Source organism: Terrapene carolina, unplaced genomic scaffold (assembly GCF_002925995.2).
Source record: "Terrapene carolina triunguis isolate 2854851 unplaced genomic scaffold, T_m_triunguis-2.0 Scaffold131, whole genome shotgun sequence".
In the NCBI taxonomy this organism is placed as follows: domain Eukaryota; kingdom Metazoa; phylum Chordata; order Testudines; family Emydidae; genus Terrapene; species Terrapene triunguis.
The window spans coordinates 14,144,605-14,165,131 of NW_020664482.1; the positions used below are offsets into that span (position 1 = coordinate 14,144,605).

General features: G+C 39.4%; 1 protein-coding gene across 4 annotated transcripts in view; it reads left to right on the top strand.

Annotated features, from left to right (window-relative positions):
* Positions 1-20,527, top strand: part of STAG2 (stromal antigen 2) — a 178,014-nt gene that overhangs the window by 59,325 nt on the left and 98,162 nt on the right. For 3 of the 4 annotated variants that reach the window (XM_024195504.2, XM_024195523.2, XM_024195514.2), the window contains exons 2-4: positions 7,577-7,719; positions 18,234-18,312; positions 19,346-19,507. In XM_024195504.2, the coding sequence (XP_024051272.1) occupies positions 7,676-7,719; positions 18,234-18,312; positions 19,346-19,507 (285 nt within the window). In that variant the 5' untranslated portion in view covers positions 7,577-7,675. The remainder of the gene's footprint in view (positions 1-7,576; positions 7,720-18,233; positions 18,313-19,345; positions 19,508-20,527) is intronic. The other variant, XM_029911830.1, reaches the window with a different exon arrangement.

Genomic DNA, 20,527 nt, shown 5'->3' on the forward strand with positions numbered 1-20,527 from the left:
TCCAGGTAAGCAAAACGTCCAGGCCCGCTAGCGGCTTACCCTAACGGTCCAGGAGCCGAAGTTTGCCAATCCCTGAAATATAGGGTCAGCTTATGAAAGGGACATACAGTTTTTGCTATTTTTACCTATCCGTCTTGGGGGGTCGGCTTATAAACAAATGGGCTAATGAACGAGTATATACGGTAACTTTGTATTGAAGTAGCGCTCCAATTGTGGGTAGAGTTAAAAGCTTAATTTAGTCCTTGCTTTTGTACCATCTCAGGTGTTTGTGATCTTCAACTGATACATTGTAAATTACTGATATAATTAAATGACTGACTAATGTCACTGAAGACCTCTTCTCCCCCCAACCCCACCCCACTTTAATGAATCATAATGGTATTACACTTCTTGTTTGTTAAATCTTTAATGGTAGGTTATAGTCAAGGTCCTTCACTTTCAGCTTTTACCGATTTTTTTTTTTCTTTTTCCCTTTTTAAAAATCATTTACCAGAAATTTCCCAGGTTTTACAAAACCTATTAATTTTTTTTACCATTTTTTGATGACTCAAATCAGAATACTGATTAAGAAAATCCAATATATTAGGTAGGTGTGTTTATCTTAATAATAAATTAGTCTAAGGGTATGTCTAGTCTGCCCGCCAGATCGGTGGGTAGCGATTGATCCAGCAGGGATCGATTTATCGCGTGTAGTCTAGATGCGATAAATCGACCCCGAGTCCTCTCCCATTGACTCCTGTACTCCAGCGCCGTGAGAGGCGCAGGCAGAGTCGACACGGGAGCGGCAGCAGTTGACTCACTGCAGTGAAGACACCACGGTAAGTCGATCTAAGTACATCGACTTCAGCTACGTTATTGATGTAGCTGAAGTTGTGTAACTTAGATCGATTCTTTCCACCCCCCACCCCTCCCAGTGTAGACCAGGGCTCGGTGTAAATGCAAGGCTGCCTGTTAAAAGAAGGCAATGTAGTGGAAGATACAAACACACACGTATATACATATGTGTATGTCAGTGTGTCAGTGCTCAAGTCCTAAAAAGAGACGTGCCGGAACTCCACAGATCTGTCTCCCCACTCTGGAAGGAAAGATGAGCAGCCCAGGTCACCAAGCTGCCAAGTCACCGAGTTGCCATCTTTCCTTCCAGACTGGGAAGCCAGATCAGAAGTACTTTTTGTTGTTTTATTTTCTGTCCTCCCATCCCCTAATATTTACCCAGAACACTGACGTACATTTTTTGCACTGATTTTCACTCATTTTTTAAATTTTTGTAATAAATACTGATAAGTTTCCAGGAAATTATAAACAAAATAAAAACTGAAAACAAAGGGCTTTGGTTACAGTATGGCAATACATCACTGTGGGAGATGCTATAGCTGTAAAAAATTGTAATTTAAATCTTTTTGCAGTTATTTTTGGAACTGTCTACCAAGTTCAGCAAGGTCATGATATAGTTGCCCTTGACATTTTTGTATCCAAGGAGAGTCCAGAGTGATTCCAAATAAATGTGTTTTTTAATTTCACCCAAGATGCAGGAACTTTTTTGGTGTATTTGAACTGCTTTATATAGAGATGTGGCACATGTAAGCAAAATATGCTACAGTATGTTTGTAACAATGTATTATAAAGTTTATTGTAAAGAAATAACTAGGTCAACCTCTGGATGACCTGTCTTCTAGAGTTTCTTTAGTTAGCTTTAGGCTAGAGCTCCACCTTGTGATCTTCCAGCATGATACATTTTCTTTTAAAAGTTAATAAGTTAATTATGTTTCAGTAAAACTCATGGTCTTCTGAAATTCATGGATAAACTCATAAGTCAACTTAATTTTGCCAACAAACGCTGAAAGCTGTATGAAATATATAAATAGAGAAAATTAAAATGCTTAAGTATTAAACATATGAAATATAGTTACAGTTTCATGATAATTAGAAATATATTTTGACCTTAGCAGATGCATATACCAGTACCAGGTGCCAAAGGTCTGGCTTTAAATCTGTGCTTACTGTGGATAATTCAATTTTTTGCTGGTTGGAATGGCATCTGCAAAATAGACTCTTTTTGCCGCCTTCTCTGAATTGACTACATCAAAGTATAATATTTTTTTGTTTAAAAAGTAAGTTAAAAAGGACCTAATAAGATACTTATATAACAAAAGCATATGTCTGCCCTTTTACTGTTTATGGTCCTAATCCTTCTCATAACCTCAGCACCCCTTTGCTGGGATTAATGTTGTAAACTCCTGTGTCATCCTACTGATATGTAGAGCATTTTGCATACTGATGGTACTATGTAAATAATTTATTGATATCTCACATGCTGAGAAAGTTGCTGGCCAAATGCTAGGACCCTCTTCTCTTCTGTTTTTCTCCCCTCCCAAAAACATAATCCCAAAACACTTCTATTTTTGTAACACAGACTCTTGATCTCCAGGAGACAGGTTCATATCCCTCTTTTGTTCTATAATTAGAAGGTAGAAATTCAACACTTACTTCAGGAAAAATCATCTGGTTTTCTTTCTTGTTGTCTGTGCTAGAAATCGAAACTTACAGAGTGTCGCAAAACTCCAGATATCTAGTTTTAATAGATGGTCTTTAATTTCAGAATGAGAGATACACCAAATATATAATTTAAATTCTGTGTTGAGATTATTTTTGAATAGTTTATACATTCCTTTACTCAGTTTGTGATAATTATATTCTTTAAAAGTTTTTGTGGTTGCCGACCCTTGTGCTAGAGGATGATACAAACATTTTTCCCAGTAGGGGTTTCATACGTGTTCGCTTAACAGCAGACTAATGTTGAGACTTGGCACCTTGGGCTGTTTTATAAATTCTGGATAGGACTGTACTGTGGTGATTACAGATTAGGACTGAGCATTTGACTGTTCCAAAAATAATTGGTCAATTGATGGGTCAAATATTATAAAATGTAAAAATGGTCAAATATTTTGAAGCATGAGTCCCTGGCCATCTTGGTTAATAACGATTGATGGACCTATTCTTCGTAATTTATCTCAATCTTTTTTTAATCCCAGTGATACTTTTGGCCTTCACAACCTCCCCTGGCAATGAATTCCACAGGCTGACTGTGCGTTGTTTGAAGAAGTACTTCTGTTTTAAATCTGTTGCCTGTTAATTTCATTGGGTGGCCTCTAGTTGTGTTACGTGAAGGGGTGAATAACACTTCCTTATTCACTTTCTCCACACCATTTATGATTTTGTAGACCTCTGTCATATCCACCCTTTAGTCATTTCTTTTGTAAGCTGAATAGTCCCAGTCTTTTTGATCTCTCCTCATATGGAAGCTGTTCCATACCCCATATAATTTTTGTTGCTCTTCTTTGTATTTTTTCCAAATCTAATATATCTTTTGTAAGATAGGGTGACCAGAACTGCATGGGCATACCATAGATTTATATAGTGTTATTACAATATTTTCGGTCTCATTATCTATCACTTTCCTGATGGTTCCTAACGTTAGCTTTTTTTGACTGCCGCTGCACATTGAGCCGATGTTTTCAGATCTCTAAGGTGCCACAAGTACTCCTGTTCTTTTTGCAGATACACACTAACACGGCTGCTACTCTGAAACCTGTCTTGAGTGGTAACAGCTAAATTAGACCCCATCATTTTTTGTGTATAGTTGGGATTGTTTTCCAATATGCATTATTATTTGGCGACAAGCAAGCTGATTTTCAGTGGCACTCACGCTGCCCGGGTCCTGGCCACTGGTCCGGGGGGATCTGCATTTTAATATAATTTTAAATGAAGCTTCTTAAACATTTTAAAAACTTTAGTTACTTTACATACAACAATAGTTTATATATGTGTATATATATATATATATAGAGAGAGAGAGAGAGAGAGAGAGAGAGAGAGAGAGAGAGAGACCTTCTAAAAATGTTACACTGTATTACTGGCATGCAAAATCTTAAATCAGAGTGAATAAATGAAGACTCGGCACACCACTTCTGAAAGGTTGCTGACCCCTGTTTTAACTAGTTACTGATCCATGAGAAGACTTCCCTCTTACCCCATCGCTGCTTACTTTGCTTAAGAGCCTTTGGTGTGGGACCTTGTCAAAGACTTTCTGAAAGTTCAGGTACACTGTATCCACTGGATCTCCCTTGTCCATATGTTTTTTGACCCTCTCAAAGAATTCTAATAGATTGATTGAGTCATGGTTTCCCTTTACAAAAGCCATGTTGAGACTTCCCCAATATATTGTGTTCATCTGTGTGTCTGATAATTCTGTTCTTCACTATCATTTCAACCAATTTGCCTGGTACTGAAGTAAGGCTTACCAGCCTGTAATTGCCAAGATTGCCTCTAGAGCCTTTTTAAAAATTGGCGTTATGTTAATTATCCTCCGATATAGAGGCTGATTTAAGTGATAGGTTACATATCACAGCTAGTTGTTCTGCAGTTTTATATTTGAGCTCCTTCAGAACTCGTGGGTGAATATTATCTGGTCCTGGTGACTTAATCCTGTTTAATTTATTAATGTGTTCCTAAACTTCCTTTATTGACACCTCAATCTCTGACGTTTCATCAGATTTATCACCTAAAAAGAATGGCTCAGGTGTGGGAATCTCCCTCATATCCTCTGCAGTGAAAACCTATATAAAGAATTAATTTAGCTTCTCTGCGACAGCTTTGTGTTCTTTGAGCGGTCTTTTAGCACCACAATCATCCACTAGGCCTCATTGATTCTCTGGGAGACTTTCTACTTCTGAGGTACAAAAAAATTTTTGTTCATTTTTGTATCTTTTGCTAGTTACTCTTCAAATATTTTTTTGACTGCTTAATCATACTTTTACACTTGACATGTCAGAATTTATGCTCCTTTGTATTTTCCTCAGTAGGAGATGCCTCAATTTTTAAAGGATGTCTCTTTGTTTCTAACCACCTCTTTGACTTTACTTTGTTTAGCCATGGTGGCATTTTTTTGGTCGTGTTGCTTTTTTTTTTATTTGTGGTATACATACAGTTTGAGCCTCTATTATGATGTCTTTAAAAAGTTTCCATGCAGCTTACAGGCATTTCCATTTAACTGGCTTCCTCATTTTTGTGGTGTTTCCCTTTTTTGAAGTTAAATTTTACAGTGGAGCGTTTCTTTGATATTTCCCACCCCTACAAGGATTTTAAATGTAATTACATTATGGTCGCTCTTACCAAATGAATCCGCTATATTCACCTCTTGGACCAGATCTTGTGTGCCACTTAAGACCAAATCAAGAATTGCCTCTACCCTTGTGAGTTCCAGGACTAGCTGCTCCAAGAAGCAATCATTAATGATTTCTAGACATTTTACTTCTGCATCCTGTCTTGAGGTGACATTTATCTCCTGTCCTGAGGTCACAGTTTTATTCATTGTATTTTTAAACAGCAATATACTGGGCTGGGTGGTGATGCTCAGTTGTGCACTGGAATAAGTAAAATGCTAGTTGTGGAGTTATTACCATTAAGTTAATGACACCCTCATTGTGAATATTGCTCCATCCCTTAGATACTAGACCAGGGGTGGGCAAACTTTTTGGTCTGAGGGCCACATCGCGGTATGAAAATTGTATGGCAGGCCATGAATGCTCACGAAATTGGGGGTGGGGGTGAGGGTGAGGGCTTCGGCTGGGGGTGCGGGCTCTGGGGTGGGGCCAGAAATGAGGAGTTCAGGGTGCGGGAGGGGGCTCCGGGTTGGGGTATGGGGTGGGGTGAGGACTCTGGGTTGAGGGGTTTGGGGTGTAGGAGGGGGCTCCAGGCTGGGACTGAGGGGTTTGGAGGGTGGGAGGGGGATTAGGGATGGGGCAGGCTGTTGGGGCACAAGAGGGGGTGAGGCTGGGAATGGGGGCCTTGGGGCACAAGAGGGGGCTCTGGGCTGGGATTGAGAGTTCGGAGGGCAGGAGGGGGATCAGGGCTGTGGCAGGGGATTGGGTGGGGGGCTCAGGGGTGCAGGCTCCGGGCGGCGCTTACTGTAAGCAGCTCCCAGAAGCATGTCCCTCCTCTGGCTCCAAGGCACAGCCAGGTGGCTCTGTACGCTGCCCCGTCCCCAGGCTCCATCCTTGCAGATTCCATTGGCCAGGAACTGCCTGCGGATGGGGCGAGGTGCAGAGCTGCCTGGCCACGCCTCCGTGTACTACGTAGGAGCCGCAGAGGGGTCATGCCAGCTGCTTTCCGGGAGCTGCGCGGGGCAAGCCCCCCGATCCTGTTCTCTGGTTAGAGCACTGGCAAACCCTGACCCTGCTACCCGGCGGGAGCTGAGGGACCGATTAAATGGTCTGACAGGTCGGATATGGCCTGCGGGCCATAGTTTGCCTGCCCCTGTACTAGACGCATGAGGAGCTTCTGCAGTAAGGACACCAACTGTCTTTTTCACATTGTCTGCTTTAGAATTCAGAAGACTACCTGGAAGCCATGAAAATTTCAGCCTGAACAGTTGAAGTTTAGCTAAATTTTAAGCATATAAGGTTTTATAATGGGAAGTAACTATAGGTGGTGTTTCCAGCTCTGTCCATAATAGTTCACAGTTGCACTGGATGGCAGTACTTTTTAATTTTTTGTCCAGTATGAGTTTTCTTGCTAGCATTCTAGATGGACCAATAAACTGCTGTAACAATTCTTATGCTTCTGTTTGTAACGGGGATAATATATATATTGAGGAGCTGTTGAGAATTAATCAGATACAGCTTGTTAAAATGCTTTCAGTATAAAAATTGATGTTAATCTGGCATATTAAACACACTGAAGAGTAGACAAGCTGAAAAGCCAATATCTCTTAGACCCCCTTCTTGTGTATTTTTAACATGTACTACGTGAGGCATGTAGTATACACATGCTGCATGCCCCACTAGCACTGGTATAAATAAATAACCGTGCAGACAGGCACTGCTTGGACGAGTCACATCAGAAGTTTAGGGTATGCACCCCAAACGGTTCACAGTGCCTTTTATGTCTACACTTCTGTTTTTAGCAGTTAGTGTCCCATTGCCTCCCTCCTGCCAAAGCTTTTCCCCTTTGGTGAAAGACTCTGGCAGTGGGGAAAGGCTCTGGCAGAAGGGAGGCAGTGGAGAAAGGTTTTGGAAGCTCCCTTCTGTCGGAGCTTTTCCCCGCTGCCTCCTCCTTGCCAGAGCCTTTCACTGCATTGTGGACACTGCCTGCTTTTTTCACTGTGGTGTGTAGCTACTGCCGATGTAGACAAGGCCTTAGTTCAAAGAAGAAATTGAGGTTTTGTTCTTTAGATTAGTCTTCTAAAATGATCAAGACTAATAAGGAATGCATGCATATTCTCCTTGCCGCTTCACCTTCTAAAATGAGATTTCCCCCCCTATATATCATTTACCATGTTTTGCTGTATGTTTTTTTAATATTGTGATGCTGTTGCAGGAGTTTGGGGAGAGATTTTGGCGGGGAAACAGCACTTATAAAATTTGTAATTTAAAAGGAGAAAAATAAACTTCTGATCTTCTGAAATATATGTCAAAAGGCTGACATATACAGTTACAAGACATTAATGACAGTAACATTTTTGCGCTTTTCATTAAGAGTAAAGATTGACCTGGTTGTTTTTTTTTTTTTTTAATAGGAATTGTCTTTTGTGAAAGGAAGAAAACGTGCTTGCCCACCGTAAACTGTTTTTTGAACATATTTCCAGTACAGTGGTGGTCCAGAAGATGATAAAGAAATGATAGCAGCTCCAGAAATACCAACTGATTTTACTCTCCTTCAGTAAGTAACAGTGCTTAATGCAGCCATAACAAGGTTATTCTGTCAAGTAGTTAGTGATTTAAATCTAAAGCATTGCTTGAATGGTGTCCTGTGTTTCCAGGGGAGTTAAAATAGCAATCGTATAACTGGTTTAACTTTATTTTTTACTATAGATTTTTAGAATCTTTAATGAAGCGTTTTGCTAGTAGGAGAAGCTATTGTCATGGTCACAGAATAGTTTCCATTATAGAAACATTTTTCTGATGCTTATAACTTTCTGAAAAACTTTTCTTTTGGATTAGAAATTTTCTGGACAGAAATATGAGTAATGTCAAGTCGACGTCTTCCTGTTTTTGGAGACAGATGTTGATTGAGGACTTTTTTAAAGGGCTAGGGTTGCTTAATCCTTAACAGAGAGTTGCTTTTTTGCCAAATGTTTGTTCGTTGTGTGTGTGTGTGTGTGTGTGTTTTTGTTAAACTTTAAATGATATCACTTCTCAGAAACCTGTGATATCTTCCTACTGGTTTTCCAGTCATCCATAATCTTCCAGGGTAGACAAAATCTGGGTTCCTAATGTGGGTTGTTTTGTTTTTTAAATAGTGGAGGAAAAGCAAAATGTATCTCATAGGTACAGACAGAAACCTTTTAGGCCTTCTTTATACATAATCAATTTTTTCCTTTGTAGTTCACTTTTAAGAAATTCTAAAAACCCTTCTTTGAGTCATGACTTCAGCAGAAAAGTACCTAAAATTTGATCTCTACTTGTAATTAGTGCTTAATGAAGAGTACCAACTTTCTTCGGGTTGGTTGGGGACATTAAAAAAGGACTGGGGGTGGGGAGAGAGATGATGTGATTGGAAAAAATAGATTTAGAGCATCATCAGTAGTATCTAAGACTTTTTAAAAATATATTTATTAGCAGAGTCTAATAGATTTCTAAGGTTAACTTTCTGTTAAATCTGTTACTAAGCATAGTCACTTAACCCTATTACTCCCTACCCTTCTCTTTTCCTCTGTCTCCACTCTCCAAGAAAATTAAATACACACAACTGTTAAATCAAGAAACAATTTCTCCGAATTGTGTGCGTGTCCACAAATTGGATTTGGGTTTGTGAGATTTATTTGCTTCTTCACAATGTATTTTCTGAAAAGTTTTTAAATTAAAACTTGTGTGTGATATGTTGCGTTTATGTAAGATGTAGGTTTTGTCTATTGTTTTTCCTGAAAAGACTGTAGGGACTTCTGGAGAACTAGTGAGATCATGACAACAGAAGTACTAAGGATGTAAAACTTAACAGTTGAAAAAGGAGGAAGGAGGAATTCTTAGGCCTTATTTACAAGAAATAGTTGCACCAGTTTAAGTTAAGATGGTTTCAGCTGGTGCAAAAATCTGTATAGGCATCTTTTATTTTAAGAGTATCTTATTTTGGTTTAGTTTAAATTGATTCCTAATCAGCTTAAAGCAAATTGAAATAAATGTGGTTTAACCAAAATAGATTTGTATACAATGCCTTTTTCATTAGTTTCTTTAAATCTGTTTAAAGACATACCTTAAGTTAAACTGGTACAGCTTGCTTGTGTAGACCAGCCTTTAGTCATATGTTTAGAATTTGGGTTTTCACACCTATTAAACTCTCACATGCCAAGTTTTGGGCTGAAAGGTTTTTTATTAAAGACTTACCAGCCTGTTCTCTTTAATGGTTGGGGATAATTCCAATCCATATCTGAGTCCTCTACAAAACAGGAACAACAAAATGTTGACATACCTGATCATTCTAAAGTTTAAAAAATAAACAAACAAGCTTGAAAATGTTTTTTGCAACTGTAGGGGCTCTCAACTTTCTGGCATCCTTAATATATTATAAAGAAGGAAGTACAGACACTTTTTCCCTCTCCGGATCACATTTAAGGTTGCATAGTTTAAAAGCATGTCAGCAAATGCAAATGTTATAGGTTCTATGGCAACAGTCATTTGCATACAATGCATAGTCTGTATAATTTAGGATATACATATAATAATGTTTAATAACAAAATTTAACAAGAAATGCAAAAATACTAATTTTATGTTGGTGAAATTTAGCCAAGTTAATATTGCTGTAGGAACAGGTGGCCTTTTTGTTTCCTAACTCTTATATTTATATTAGGGCTGTCGATTAATCGCAGTTAACTCACACAATTAACTCAAAAAAATTAACTGTGATTAAAAAAATTAATCACGATTAATCGCACTGTTAAACAATAGGATACCAATTGAAATTTATCAAATATTTTTGGATGTTTTTCTATATTTTCAAATATATTGATTTCTATTACAGCACGGAATACAAAGTGTACCGTGCTCACTTGATATTATTTTTTATTATAAATATTTGCACTGTAAAAATGATAAAAGAAATAGTATTTTTCAATTCCTCATACAAGTACTGTAGTGCAATCTCTTGTGAAGTGTAATTTACAAATGTATATTTTTTTGTTACATAACTGCACTCAAAAACAAAACAATGTAAAACTTTAGAGCCTACAAGTCCACTCAGTCCTACTTCTTGTTCAGCCAATCGCAAAGACAAACAAGTTTGTTTACATTTACGGGAGATACTGTTGCCTGCTTCTTATTTACAACGTCACCTGAAAGTGAAAACAGCAATCACATGGCACTTTTGTAGCCGACATTGCAAGGTATTTACGTGACAGATATGCTAAACATTCAGATGCCCCTTCATGCTTCAACCACCATTCTTGAGGACATGCTTCCATGCTGATGATGATCATTAAAAAAAAATAGTGTGTTAATTAAATTTGTGACTGAACTCCTTGGGGGAGAATTGTATGTCTCCTGTTCTGTTTTACCCGCATTCTGCCATATATTTCATGTTATAGCAGTCTCGGAGGATGACCCAGCACGTGTTCATTTTAAGAATACTTTCACAGCAGATTTGAAAAAACACAAAGAAGGTATCAATGTGAGATTTCTAAAAATAGCTATAGCACTCTGTGACGATGTGGTTCTGGCGGAACCCAACTGAGAGTGCCAACTCAGGACAAATTGCTCAAACAGGGCAGTTACAGCCCTAGGCTGGGGTTTTTCCACCTCTAAGGCAAACCAAACCAGCCAGACTAAGAGGACTTCGGTCTCACCCCACTGGCTAACCGCAAGTCTCACAAGCAATCTCCTAGACACTCCAGTTTCCCAGTATCACCACCAGTGCCACTCGTTATGGGGACAAATGGTTATGAAAACCAATATCCCAATATACACAAAAAAGGTTCTCTCAATCCCAAAGGACCAAGCCCCAGACCCAGGTCAATATACAACTCAGATCTTTCCCACAAATCACGCTGTTGCCAATCCTTTAGAATCTAAAATCTAAAGGTTTATTCATAAAGGGAAAAAGATAGAGATGAGAGTTAGAATTGGTTAAATGGAATCAATTACATACAGTAATGGCAAAGTTCTTGGTTCAGGCTTGCAGCAACGATAGAATAAACTGCAGGTTCAAATCAAGTCTCTGGAATACATCCCCCGCTGGGATGGGTCCTCAGTCCTTTGTTCAAAGCTTCAGCTTGTAGCAAAGTTCCTCCAGAGGTATGAAGCAGGATTGAAGACCAGATGGAGATGAGGCATCAGCCTTATATAGTCTTTTCCAGGTGTAAGAACACCTCTTTGTTCTTACTGTGGAAAATTACAGCAAAATGGAGCCTGGAGTCACATGGGCCAGTCCCTGCATACTTTGCTGAGTCTCAAGGCATATTTGCCTTCTCTCAATGGGTCCATTGTATAGCTGATGGTCCTTAATGGGCCATCAAGCAGGCTAGGCAGAGCTAACACCAGCTTGTCTGGGATGTCACCCAGCAGCATAGCATAAGTTTGAAATACAGACAGTATAGAGCCAATATTCATAACTTCAACTACAAAATTGATACACACATATAGACAGCATAATCATAACCAGTAAACCATAACCTTGTCTAAGACACCCCATTTGACCCCCTTTATACAAGATTTTGGTGCCACTACAGGACCTTGGTTGCAACAATGATCTATATGGTCCCAGATTATATCCATAACGTCACACACTCAACTCCAGGTTTAAGAATCTGGAGTGCCTTCCAAAATCTGAGAGGGACAAGGTGTGGAGCATGCTTCAGAAGTCTAAAAAGAGCAACATTCCGATGTGGAAACTACAGAACCCAAACCACCAAAAAAGATAACCAACCGTTTGCTGGTGGCATCTCTCAGATTATGAAAATGAACATGTGTTGGTCTGCTCTGCTTTGGATCATTATTGAGCAGAACTCATCATCAGCATGGGCACACATCCTCTGGAATGGTGATTGAAGCATGAAGGGACATATGAATCTTGAAGTGATTGAAGCATGAAGGGACATGATTAATCATGATTAATTTTTTTAATCAGTTGACAGCCCTAATTTATATTATAGCATTTTATAAAAGTATGGTATGTTAAAGTAAAAGTGTAGTTAGGAAATACAAAAATTGCTACACTTGCCAACATTTTCAAAAATTTTGTAGAAAACATGAGTTTTGAACCACAGTAGATATATTCTCTGTCCCTATTCTCTTAATAGATGTGTAACTCCCATTGACGTTTATGTATATTTTCTAATAGCTTAGCAGCTTTGGCAGGGAGGAAAGCCTTCAGTTTTGCAGTAGGGTGGCAGATGTTAAGAAAATGTAGTGAAGTGCAGCATACGGGTCTCACTGAAACATACATGTGACATAGTCTCATGCATATTCTTAGTCTGGAAGAAGCTAATAAGCTCCAATTTTATTCGTTGTTTTACCCATTTTTGTCTCCCTTTGCCTCAAGGTGTTATGAATTTTCTTTATATAAGGGGGAAAAAAACACCCTTTGTTCTGTTAAGATGCCTGATTTAATATTTAATTTAATATGAAAATTCTTAAAGTAGTGACACTTTCATCATCTTAGACATGCTTATAGTATTTCAAAAAGACAAATGTTGAGCTAATTTACCCTTGTAAAACACTTTTAGTTAATTGCAAATATTCTGCAACATTATGTTCCATTGTATTTCTTTTAGGTGTCTAAAAATGAATGGTTCTTCTAAGAGTAGTGTCCCTCTGGGTGCTGCACTTCAGGTGCGTGTGTGCCCCACATGCCTTTGATCAGAGATTTTCATTAGCCGTGTCTGTTCGGCCTCTGCGTACTCTGCTGATATTGTTGTACCCATCACTGAGGGTCTATCAGGCTGCATGGATGAATAGCCTTCAGTTCCTTCTCAACTATCTCAGCCTGTAATGAAGCTCAGCGTATCCGCATTGTGTGCGCCTACGCTACCTGCTGATTTCAGTCTAGCTAGGTTTATTTTAGTTAGTTATTGGGAAGTTTGTTTTATTTCTTCCAGGGAGGTCCTTCCTGAGGGGCATACCTGGTTAACGAGGGTTTAAACACTGCCTCACATGTAGAGAGGCTATTGTGGTCAACGGCAGACACTCTTAAGTATGTTCATTGCCTACAGGAGTTGCACATCCCACAGAATGTAACTTCTGTGTTGCCCTCAAATCCAGGGCAAGGAAGAATTGGGAAATCAAGCTGTAACTATTAATTATGGTGCTTTGGAAACAGGTCACAAGAAACCCCCCTGTACACCAGTCTCCAGAGATATCTAGTACCCCTTCCATCTTGGTGCAACAATCTCGCAGAATGGGAAAAGCCTTAGAGAGGCTCCTCCGATACCGTACCTCTTCTGAAAGTAAGTGTGGCTCTGAGAAGGTGCTGGTAGCATCTAGCAGAGATGGTCTGAACAAATAGGTCTCTTCTGGTACCTCTGTTGGGTTCTTCAGTACTGTGTAAGATTAAGCCTCCAACTATGTCAGCACCTTCTGTGAAGTGCTCAAAACCCTTGGTACTGTCCTCCAGGGACAAGCCTACAATACAATCAGTGCATATCACAACCTCACTCGGTGCTGCAATTCCACTCTGCTTGATTTGCAAGACTTTAGGTGCCTAAAGGATTTATTGGTGACTGCTGAACTAGAGTCTCCATTGCTTGCATCTCTTGGTACCGAGAACCACTTGCTGTCTGGATCCTTATACATCTCTTGTACCATCTACTTCACCTCCCTTTTTGGTTAGGGGAAGAAGACGACGATGATGGAGACCTCCCTTCAGTATCATCAGTCTTTGACCAGGGTTCTCCTAAATACCCACATAGGAAACCCCTTTCATAAAGAGAGAGGGAGAATGTCTGGTGACATGGTTCTTGGTGGGATCATCCCTGTATGCTACCCCTTCCCCCCCTGTGCTTCTCAGCGGCCATATTGGGATCCTTGGTCAGCTTATCACCAACAGTTCTCCAAGGTTCAGATCCTCTCTCACTGAGATGACAGGGAGACTGAAGCTTCCCCTCCCCAGCACACTACTCAACAGGAGGAAAGGTTTGAGGATCAGGAGCCTAGGACAGAAAGAGAGCCTACCCCTCAGATTGCCATCTCATCCTCATCACCAGATGAGGCAATAATACCTTCTTCTCCATCTATGGCCGATGATTTTTCGACAGTTTCAAGACCTCATTAAACACAGGGCAGATTCCCTCCAGATACTGCTTGAGAAGGTTAAAGAATCTCAACTCAAGGTGTTGGATGTTTTTCACTCTGCGGCATCATCCGGAGTTGCCCATCCTATCAAAAAGGCTCTGCAGGAACCTGCAAAAACCGTTTGGCAAACCCTGGCCACAGTAATGATGATGAATTCAAATTGTAACAAGTGCAGAGAAGAGCTACTAGGATGATACAAGGAATGGAAAATCTACGTTATGAGAGGAGACTCAAAGAGCCTAACCAAAAGAAGGCTGAGGGGAGATATGATTGCTTTCTGTAACTACATCAGAGGGATAAATACCCGGGTGGGAGAGGAGTTACTTAAGTTAAGCGCCACTGTGGACACAAGAACAAATGGCTATAAACTGGCCATCAACAAATTTAGGCTCAAATTAAATGAAGGTTTCTAACTTTCCAAGGAGTGAAGTTCTGGAACAGCCTTCCAAGGGGAGCAGTGGGAGAAAAATAACTTAATTGGCTCCAAGACTGAGCTTGATATATCATCCCCTCCATGAATTTGATGGAACTGACTACAATGGCATGTGGCCCATCAGTGATTGCCAGTAGCAAAAATTCCCAACTGCTGGACATGGGGCACTAGCTGGGAGGGCTCTACACAGAATTCTTTCCCAGCTATCTGCTTGGGAGATCTTGCACACATTCTCAGGGTCTAACTGATCACCATATTTGGGGTCAGGAAGGAATTTTCCCCTGGGTCAGATTGGCTGAGATGCTGGGGTTTTTTTGTCTTCCTCTGCAGCATGGGGCACAGGTCATTTGCAGGTTTAAACTAATGTAAATGGTGAATTCTCTGTAACTTGAAGTCTCCAAAAAATGATTTGAGGACTTCAGTAACTCATCCAGACGTTGGGGATCTTTTTCAGGAGTTGATGAAGTTCTGTGGCCTGCAACGTGCAGGAGGTCAGATTAGATTATCACAATGGTTCCTTCTAACCTTAAAGTCAGTAGTGACAGACTACCTCCATCATCAGGCAATCATAGTATACCTGTACCTTGATGATTGCTTGAGGATTAGTCATACTAAGAGGTGTTGACTGTCATGGAAAGGGGACTTTCTCTGTTCTTGGACTTGGGTCTTCAATTGAATGTTGGAAAATGCACACTGACTCCCATATAGAACATACAATTTATAGGGGCATTCCTGGATTCCTTGGCATCAAGGGCCTTCCTTTCTTTGAACAGGTTCATGATGCATGTCAGAATTATTCAAGGGAGCTCTCAGACTTCAGTCAGAAACTGTCATCGACTTCTAGGTCACTTGTAGGCTTGCACTTTCATGACAGAACATGCGAGATTACACCTCTGCAGTTTCTAGGGCTGTCTCAGGTCAGTATACTTGCCAGACAGACACAGCCTAGACAAACAAATGTCAGTTCCTCAATAGGTGAAGCACACCCTAGATCAGTGGAAGGTTCATCACTACATAGGCAAGGGAGATTACTTCCTTCAGTCGACGCCATGGGAACCATAACCATGGATGCATCTCTGTTAGGATGGAGGGCCCACCTCAGTGCTCCCATGGTACAGGGTAGATGGTCGCCCCAAGAAATCACCAGGGGGTATGAAAGTTCATGGGATTAAAGTCGACCTGTACTGCAGAGGTACAACAGACATTACTGAATAGTAGGAAAATTCTTCAACAGTAGAGAATATTTTGTCACTGGTGTGAACTCCAGAAAATTGTTGCTGAATTTGCCTCACTTCTGCTTGTTCTGGATTACCTGCTGCAACTAAAGAAAACAGGACTGTCAGTGCTCTCAAGATTCGTTTGGCCATCTTAACTTTTCATACCACAATTGAGGGGTTTTCACTGTTTGCTCACCCTACAACCATAGGCTTTATGAACGGTCAGGGAAATCCTTTCCCACAGGTAAAAATCCCCAGGTTGGGGCCATAATTTATTTCTTAAAGCTCACGAAACCTCCTTTTGAACTGATGGCAACCTGCTCCTTACTGAATTCGTCTATGGAGACAGCCTTCTTCGTGGCTATTACATCAGTCTGCAGAGTAGGAGCAATTGGGGCCTTAATGGCAGATCCTCCATTCACAGTATTATACAAGGATAAAGTTTCCTTAGTCACACCCCAATTTCTTTTCTCAAGTATCTTCTGAATTTCATCTGAATCAGATCATTTACCTAACAATTTCTTGCCAAAGCCATGTAATTCCAATCTGGGGACTGCTTTTCATACTCTAGATGTCAGAAGGGCATTAGCTTTCTGACTAGATAGTCTAAGAAATTTCCAAAATGATTTAGTGCTGTTTTTTTCATTTGCAAACAGATCTAAAGGTTCTGCTATTTCTACCCAAAGACCAGCAAATTGGATTTCTGCTGTGTAATTTGCTTGTTACATTGCAGCCAGCATTCCACCTCCTCCTTGTGTGCTGGCTCACTCTGAGGTCAGAGTCTACATCTATAGCTCTACTTAATAGTGTCCCAGTATCTGAGATCTGCAGAGCTGCTACATGGTATTTGGTACATACCTTCTTTAGATGCTATGCCCTAGTCAGTGCCTCTAGTTCTGATACGGCAATTCTTTCCTCCGTTCTGGACTCGATTCCAAAGCTCATTTCTCGTTACGGGGATACTGCTTGGCAGTCATGTGAAGTGGAATGCTCATAGGGACATTACTCAAAGAGAGGGAGAGAGGTTACTCACCCCGTGCAATAACTGTAATTTTCAAGATGTGTTCTCCTACAGGTGTTCCACTACCTTCCTTCCTTCTGAGTTTTCTTCTGAGACTTGGTGGTGGGTGGAGAAGGAATTTGGGGTGGTTCACCCGTGCAGCCTAATATAGTCTCATTGTATACATGGGCTTGAGCAGTCACTGCTAACTATAATCTCTGATAGAAGGTGTGTGGGGCACATGTGCACCTGAAGGGAAGCACCCATAGCTAAACACATCTTGAAGAACTAGATACTGCACAGGGTGAGTAATCTCTCTCTTCTGAATAATCTTGCCATTTCACAAAACATCAATTTAAGCAAATTTTGCACAGTTAACAGTCTGAACTTCATACTCTTTAGGCCCTGACTCAGGAAAGCATCACTATTCAGGACAACACTTAAATATGTGCTTATCTTGGTGCCTTGTGTGCAGGCACCTAAGTGCTGTTCTGAATAGGACTGAACTGAATTAAGTACCTTCCTATATCAAACCTAAATTAAGAACAAATCAGGGATCAAGAATATTTGAATATTGTGAATATGACATCAATTGTTACTAATATGGCAGAAATGGTTTTATTAGCGTCTAGTCTCTGCAGTGGCTTATCGTACAATTAAATTAATAAAATATATTTGTAGGGATAAGACTTTTTTAAAAGCACTTTGTAAACATGTTTTGAGCAAACAGCATGTCAACATTTTCAGTAAAATTAAACAATGTTATGTTTTTCTTGGCTGTCCAATTTACATTTTTACAAAATTTGAGTTTTGATAAAATACAAAGCTACTTCAAGTATGTTTAATTTTTTTTCAAAGCGGGAGCTAGGTAAAGATAACTAAGTGGTGTGCATAAAGATGTTAGAGCAGGATTCTTTCTATCTCTTTATCTATTGTCTAACACAGCTGGTTGAAAAAGCCAGAATATTTTTTGTGAATTTTTTTTGTTGAAAATTCAAAAATTTTCAACCAGCTTCAATGTTCAATAGTTGGATTTCTGTAAGTTTTTTTTTTTTAAAAAAGGAAAGAAAATTCCGCAGTCATTTGATTTCACAGAAGACGTCAGCAGAAGGAACCTTTTATTTACGGTTCTCTAGCATGTTAATTAGTTGTTAAGACCAAATGGATTTAAAAGGAAAAGCCTAGATTTAAATATTTGTTCATAGTGAGTTGACATAGTCTTATTGAAGATGTAGATAATATTGCTACAATTATTTTGACAGTAAAGTTTCTGATGTAGTATGTAAACATTTGTTTGTCATTACAGGGAGTCTGAAACACACTTTTCTTCTGATACAGACTTTGAAGATATTGAAGGAAAAAATCAAAAACAAGGCAAAGGAAAAGTATGTTCAGTTTATCAGGGATATTGAAACACTTGAAATTTTGTGCAGACTGAGAAGTGCAAGAATTGTTTTAATGCTGGTTAGGTGCCTGTACCATTGTGGGGAAAACATTGAACTAGGAATATCTAAAATTTCTTTTTCTTTTAAAAAATGCAAAGTAATGAATGTTGGAAAACATAATCCCAACTATACGTATACAATGATGGGGTCTAAATTAGCTGTTACCACTCAAGAAAGAGATATTGGGGTCATTGTGGATAGTTCTCTGAAAACATCTACTCAATGTACAGCAGCAGTCAAAAAAGCTAACAATGTTGGGAATCATTAGGAAAGGGATAGATAATAAGACAGAAAATATCCTATTTTCTCTATATAAATCCATGGTATGCCCACATCTTGAATACTGGTCACCCCATCTCAAAAAAGATCTAATGGAATTGGAGAAGGTACAGAAAAGGGCAACAAAAATGATTTAGGGGTATGGAACAGCTTCCATATGAGGAGAGATTAAAAAGAGTGGGACTTTTCAGCTTGGAAAAGAGACGACTCGGGGACATGATCAAGGTCTATAAAATCATGAATGGTGTGGAGAAAGGAAGGAAGGATTATTTACTCCCTCTCATAACATAAAAACTAGGGGTCACCAAATGAAATTAATAAGCAGCAGTTTTAAAACAAACAAAAAAGTTTTTATTCACACAACACACAGTCAACCTGTGGAACTCTTTGCCAGAGGATGCTGTGAAGGCCAAGACTATAACAGGGTTCAGAAAAGAGCTAGATAAGTTCCTGGAGGATAGGTCCATCAGTGGCCAGGATGGGCAGGGATGATGTTCCTTGCCTTTATTTGCCAGAAGCTGGGGATGGGTGACTTGATGATTACTTGTTCTGTTCATTCTCTGAAGCATCTGATATTGGCCACTTGTCGAAAGACAGGATACTGGGCTAGCTGTACCTTTGGTCTGACCCATATGTCTGTTCTTATGTTCTTACATTTGAAGTGATTTGAAAGTTGCTTTTGATTTGATTGCAGACCTGTAAAAAAGGGAAAAAAGGCCCAGGAGAAAAGGGGAAAGGTGGAAACGGAGGAGGGAAACCTGCTGGTCCAAACCGGATGAATGGACATCACCAACAGAATGGTGTGGAAAACATGATGCTGTTTGAGGTTGTTAAAATGGGAAAGAGTGCTATGCAGGTAAGATTTGAGTCTCTTTAGGCTTAAAGGGATGCTCAACTTTAAATTTGGGTGCAAATTTAGTAAAAAAAAGTTTTTATAAATATTAAACCCACTACAGGTTTTCCCCCCAATTTTTAAACAATTTTGTTTAAAGCTCTTTAAACAAATATTCCCCTACAGTGTTTGAAATCCAGATTTTGCATCACTAAGAACCTAAATATGAAACTAACTGACTGAGTTGGTTTTCATTGAGAGATGAAAACGTAATGTGTAAATACTGACATAAAATAGAAAGACTTTTAATATAGTTTCTCAAATATAGGATGTTTTCATTTGTTTACATATGATTTTTAACTTATCCCTTTAAGTAGCTTGAATGACTAAATAGATATAGATCATGTTTATAGTTATCAGGGGCACATAATAACAATAAAGCTTCAATATAAAGTATGTGGGAGTTACCAGTGCTTGCTAAAAAGCTAAAGTAGGGAGGATTAAAACTAAGGGTAACATGGGAATTCTTAAAATGGGCAAGGATAAAATTCCTGGTATTGAGTAAATTTGCTACCACTAAAGGTCTATCTATTTCTGCCACAAATTAGTGTAGCTTAAATTATCTATTGCAAATCTATATCACATGAGCAGGAGCTGGATTGGATTCTCGCCAGGAAATTTGAGGCTGATTAATACGTTTCTTGATCAGGCACTTTTCCACCTCCCCTTACTAATAGGATTGCAGAGCCTTTGCACTAAATTCTGTCATTTGGAGGAAGCACAATATTTATATGCTTTTGGTCAGCTGCACACACTTAATGGTCAGTTTTGTGCTTGTATATATTTACATGGTAAAGCAGGCATCCATTTCTTGAAGGAAAGTATTGTTATAGTAAAGGGTGATTCAAAACATTTACTCGGTGTCAGTCAGTAAATTTCAAGGGTTCCATTTGTGTGTTCCTGAGAAGCAGTTGAGAAATACTGTTCACTTTCTCATCAATTTGTTAAAAGCTAATAGAGTTTTTGTTTTTTCTTTCTACCTCT